The 6,000-nt window shown below is 43.7% G+C and overlaps 1 protein-coding gene across 1 annotated transcript in view; it reads left to right on the top strand.

Moving 5' to 3' along the window:
- The first annotated feature begins 488 nt into the window (after window positions 1-488).
- ERBB4 (erb-b2 receptor tyrosine kinase 4) overlaps window positions 489-6,000 on the top strand; it is a 1,218,240-nt gene continuing 1,212,728 nt past the window's right edge. Inside the window, exon 1 of the mRNA XM_070732179.1 lies at window positions 489-1,122. Coding sequence (XP_070588280.1) covers window positions 1,041-1,122 — 82 coding nt within the window. The 5' untranslated portion in view covers window positions 489-1,040. The remainder of the gene's footprint in view (window positions 1,123-6,000) is intronic.

The following is a 6,000-nucleotide window of genomic DNA, read 5'->3' as shown; positions in this document are numbered from 1 at the left end:
AGCCTTAGGGACCGGAACGGGAAAAGCAAACGGATTGTTGTAAACGGAGAGACACCCTCCCTCCCCCGGATTTGGAACTCCGACGGAAGAAATACATCTGCAAGAAAAAAGTGTTAAGCGAGAAACCGAGCGCGCACAAGACACAAAATTGTTGTCGTTCCCCTGCCTGCTCCGAAAAGACACATTGTTGCGCTCACTGGCAGCGGCAGCCGCCTTTGCACCGCTCCATGGTAACCTGCGGGCAGCAGCCGCGCGGCCCGACGAATGCGCGCGCCCGGTTCCAGTGACAGGTGTTTCCCGGGTCTTTTGATGGCGCGAGGGCGGGGGGAGGAGGAAGGGAAGGACTGATCCCAGAACGCTGGGCAGGGAGGCGGGCAGAGGGCGGGGCCTCCCCAGTTAAGCGGCAAATAGGGGGCGGGGTTGGAGTGAGTTGGTCCAACCTATCGTCTCCTCCTCCACCTCCCCCCCTTTGTGTTGGGGGGGGGGGCGGGGGGCAGCTTGGTTTGTTAATCGGCGAAGCCGCCGGATCTCCGAGAGTCAATGGAAGTGATTTCCCCATCTCGGCAGCTGCTGCAAGCGAGCGAAAGAAGCGAAAGGAAAGGGGGAGACGGGAACGTCAACTAACGCCCCCGCACGGACCCCCCCCGCGCTTGGAAGACCAGGGGGGTCACACGGCAAGCGAAGACGGGGATAAAAACCAGCCGGCTCCGAAGGGAAATAGCGGCCACACCGGCGGATTTGGATTGGGGAAGTAACTTTTGGGCGTCCTTGGTTTGTGGCTCGGGAGAAACTTCCTCGGCGCCCCCCTCGGAGTTCGGGGCCGCGCGCCGGAGCCAGTCCCGCCTGTTCACACCTCGGGAGGAAAGGAAGCGCGAACTGCCGGCTGGCGTCGTCCCGGCGCAGGGGAGCCAAGTCGCGGAGGCCATGCGAGCGTCGCCATCCCGAAGCTGAGGAGGAGACGTCCTCGTCCTTTCGGGGCTTCGCCGCCGCAACAGTAGAACTACTGACACACACACAGAGAGATTTCACCATAAACCATCATGAAGCCGGTACGAAGCCTCCTTTCCTGGGTGAGCCTCCTTGCCATCACCGGGACCTTCTGTCTCAGCGCTTCTCAGTCAGGTGCGGTCTTCTTCCCTTCCTCCCTTTCTTCCTTCCTGGAAAGGGTGGCGGGAGGTTGGGGTTTTCCCATATCCCTCCACCTCAAGGAGCGGCTTCCTTACTCTGCAAGAAAAAGAAACCGGGACAAGATTCAAAATGGGGGGGGGGGGGAGAAAGAGAGAGAGAGAGAGAGGCAAGCTGAATGCCTTACTTTGCCCTATACTTTCGGAATAGCCTTGACCGCCTTCGGGCCGTTTGGTGCGTGGCGCGCTCAGAAGTTGTTGGCGTTACTTGAAGGAGAGAAGGAAAAGTCCCGGGAGCTCTTGGTCTTTCGGTTGACTCCGCTGGCGCCAGTCTAGAGATGGGCATTTCGCGGCGGAGGCGGCCTCTGGCCTGCCCGTCTTTTCGGCACCTGTAGCCGGGACCCGAACCAGGCGTGTGGCGCCGGAGCTGTTGCCTGCTTTTTACTGTCCTGAGCTGGAAAGGACCGAGGTGGAAGGAAAGCTAGATTGTGATGATAAGTATGGGAAAGTGAAGAGGAGGACGCGGCGAGATATGCATTATTAGGCACGGTCCCAACTTCACTGATTGCGGGAGCCTTGAGCAGCTGCCTAAATCTTCTCCCAACAGAGCAGCTGTAATTGCATGTGCTTAACTTGAAGGATCGTGCCCAGTGTCTTCTTACTTGACAAGCGGAGACCTACAAATCCCGCCGTTGAATACAAATGTGGGATTTTCTCGCGCGGTTCTCTCTCTCTCTCCCCCCTCCCCCCGGGTCTTTGTAAACAGGAGAGTCTTTCTCCTTCTGTGCTGAATGGGCGACGGCGGCGAGAAAGCTCGAGTGTCGCTCGTTCTCCTCCCTTGATTCTGAATAAATCCGCCGGCTCCCCTTCGGAGTGGCTCGTACTTGCTGGCTCCTTCTCTAGTAGAGTCGAGGGCCAGCTGGGAAGGTTGGGTGGCCAAGCGTGTCCTGAGCGCATTGAAGGGCGAGCGCATAGAGGTGGTTTCGTGAGAATCCCGGGTGACCGAAGGTTTTGAATTCTCTTGCTGGGGCTAGTCTGAATAGCCATGTTCGGGACATTTGCTTCCCAGTATGATGTTTGTCGGGCTTTCGTAGTACTGTAATGGGTCCGGCAGAGTTTACTTCGATCTCCTTCCCATTTAAAGGCAGTTTTAACCGACCCCATAGTAATCTAGGGCTTCAGATATCATGTGTACAGCATACATGCAAAGCCACCAGTAAGAGTATTTTCTCCCTTCCTGGCCTGAGAGTTCTTCTGGTCAAAGGCGCTCTTCTCTGTTGTGCCACCCCACTTGTTTCCCAACTTGTTGGGCTGTTACTTTTGCTCCCAAAGGCATACAGGGTGTTATCCGGTCTCCCATTTCCACCTGGGCTTTGTCTTTGTCACTTTTAATTGTCTTCTCCGTTTTCAGTGTGGGAAGGGTGACTGTCTCCCTTGCCCCTGCAACAGTGGTGGCAACAGTGAATGGGCATATCAGAGACAGTTTATAGATGTTATGCCCTTCAGCCAAAGCAATCCTAAAATTCACTTAAACTTTCTGAAGTCAGCAGGGCTAGTGTTGTCTAAATAATTTTGAGGAAATATTTTTTGACATTTTTGCTCAAAGTGTACAATCCTGTGATTTCATGGTACTATCATAAATTATGGTGATCAGTTGTCATATATTTTAGACAGAGAGTTGACACTGGGATTAAACACTAAACTATATGGACACCTCTGAAAAAAAGTTATTTATGTGTTGATAATGAGAATGTGTAAGGAGTGAGAGGAGGAAGAGATTCATAACTACAAAGATGTTCATTGTACACTTAGGCTGCATCAAATTCTTATTGTAGTAAATGAAACAAACTAAAACAAATTGTTGGAATGGATGTATTTGTGCTATGATGAGAACAAATGAAAACCAACATCACTTGCATATTTCATAAGTTCAGTGCCCCACTGAAATGATAAGTCCTTTTACATTTTTCTTTCATTTCAATTGCTCTTTTACAAAAGACTTCCACAGTGGGTTGAGCACTTCATAAACAGAATCCACAGCAGAACCACTGCTTGTTTCAGTTGGTCTGTCTCTGAAGGGCTAATCTTGTGAAAGATCTATGCAAAGAGTTTCTCTGTGTCTCCCCCCCCCCCTTCAGTCAGTAGCAGTTCAGAAGAGTTTGTTTTGGTCCAAATGAGAAATTAAGTGTGGATAAGTAAACTGAGCTGCCAGAGGGCGACAAGATGTTGAGTGAATTGCTTTTAGATGATACAAATTAAGGAAATGAGGGAAGACAATCTGCTTCTTGCATTATTAGACACAGCTTACAGTTGGTGGGAAGGGAAAAGTTGCATATTTTTGAAATGTTAATTTCTGAAGAAATGGGAAAATGCATCTTATTTACTGCTCTATGTCAAATGTATAGAACAATCTGTTTTTTGTTCTGTTACAGTAGGAAAAACAATTAAGAAAACAATTTTTGTTCTTTGTATAATCATCCTAAGAAAGCAGATAATATTTATATAATTGTTTCTTTCCTTTATTGCTTGATTTATGTGTGGACAACTCAGACTCTTTAAAATTTTATTCAGAAGGAATCTTGAGATGTTGTGTTATTGTCAGTCTGGTTCAGAAAACAGTTGCACGGATTATTTAAATATGAATAATTGTTTACATTTTTGGTTCAGAAAATTTGATAAACAAATAATTGAAAAAAGAAAACATGCTATATTGGGCCAGAAATGACTGGTGTCATAATCTTGCTTTACTGCAAAATCAGGTTTCATTAATCCAGTGAAAAATATAATTTCATTTGATTTAATGGAAGTACAGTATGTTACAGCTTGGTAAATGTATAGCTGAATCCTATTGAGTATTGGATTTTTTACTGTATATTGTTTATGACTGTTGTTAGCCGCCCCGAGTTTTCGGAGAGGGGCGGCATATAAATCCAATAAATGAAATGAAATGAAATGAATCCTACATAATATTTTTTCATAAATCCTTTTGGTCTGATCATATTGAACATAAACATAAGAAAATACATCTTGTTTATACAAGATTCCCATTACAGTACTTGGTCCTTCTCCACAGCATCATCATTTTATATTAGTACCATCATGACTTACCACATAAAAACATACCTTTTTCAAAATGTTTAGTTGAATGTCGGTTAGCTTTGACCGAGCATTCAAATCCATGCATATTGCATTGCATTGTTTAATTTGGATCTCTATTGAGCATTCAGGCAGGCTACTTGTCCCTTTCATTTTTAAGATGTCACCAAACATTGTTGAGGAATCTGAGATAAAATTGGGAATCTGACCGCATGTGAGCCAGATAATGATGTTGGACATGAGAACAATAAAACAGACTAAGTAAAACTCTATTTACATGTAAAGAACTATGCTGCCAACAACTGACAAATTGATCTGATCCCACATTTTAAACATTTTCCATGTTATATTTAGTTGCATTGTAATTCTCAAGATCTTGGATTAAGTAATATGATTACTGCAGTGTATTATATTTCCCAAATGATCAGATAATATTTTAAACCTTTAAAGTTAATGATAAATGCGTGAATTTGAATATACTATTCTTATAGACAATGATGTTAAAAGTTTGGCAAATATGAGCTTTTAAAAATTGCATATTATATATTGTGGCTCATCATTCTGTTTGTATCAGATCAAGCTTCCTGTTATATATAGAGAAAAGCGGAATACTGTATTCTATTTTACAATAATTGTTTTAGGGAATTTCTTTCAGGCTTGTACTATTTTCCTCTTTAAAATGATATTGGCTGTTTGCTTTCTGTTTCATGAATTGTATTTTGGTCCCTTGTCTATTTTTAAACTGCTGTTTTCTTTGTATTACCTTCTGTTATGGTTTTTTATTCATAGTTCCAGGATATTAATAATTCTTCTTATTTTTACACAAGCCTTTCTTCTCTGTTAGCCATAGCTGAAATATCATTTCTTATTCTGTCTGGGCTTTTTTTCCTTTGTTCTCTCCTTGCCAGCTAGCCTCTCTTCCCATTCTCCTTATTGACTCTATATTTCTTTGCTGTTCTATTACTTTTTTCCTTAGCGTTTCCCTGCCACATTTCCCCCATTATTACTTTGTTACTTACCATTGTTTTTACTGTGTGGTTAGAATTAATCACCTCGATCCATAGCTCAAATGAAGCAGAGCACTTGCACTTAAATAGTGCAGTCTGGTTTATTTAGAAGTCATATATATATATATTTGTAATAATTTCAGAGTCAAGGTGTAATATTACTATGCTAGAGATTTACAATATGTAAAGATTATAAAGAATATTTTGAAAAAACAAATAGGGGTGACTCACAAGAATCTACTGATGTCTGACTGCCTCGGGTTTCATAGCACCAGTACCACTGACCATGTCATTTCAAATCTAAGCTTTTCAGTTTAACTTGACTGTGGATTACTTCCTGAGCCACTTTCTATTCAGCCTTGTCTGACGGAGCTGGCTGAATGGACAATCACTATTCCACCCAGATTTATTCCTGAAAGAAAATAACATGGCATTGATCCAAGGTCAGCTGCTGTTTTAAAACACTGACTCCCAACGCTGAATTGGTCCTTAAAGGAATGCTTATGCATCCCTCGGGTACCATCTCTTACAATCTCTCTTCAGTGGAAAAGGAAGAAAGCAGCTCTCTCTAATGGAAGAGTAAAACAAGAATTGTTTTAATTGTTAACATCTACTGATCCATTGTTTACTTATTATCTCATGATGTATGTATTCCCTGAAGAGTTCAGTGTATTATGCTGTAATCTACAACTCGATTTGCTATGTAGGGCTTCTTATGCAGCTTCATATATTTCGGTGAGAGTTTAGTAAAATGCTCCCAAGTGGATGGTTGA

Source organism: Erythrolamprus reginae, chromosome 1, assembly GCF_031021105.1.
Source record: "Erythrolamprus reginae isolate rEryReg1 chromosome 1, rEryReg1.hap1, whole genome shotgun sequence".
Taxonomy (NCBI): Eukaryota; Metazoa; Chordata; class Lepidosauria; order Squamata; family Dipsadidae; genus Erythrolamprus; species Erythrolamprus reginae.
The sequence above is the reverse complement of the archived record's forward strand: the minus strand, read 5'-3'. Positions and strand labels throughout refer to the sequence as shown.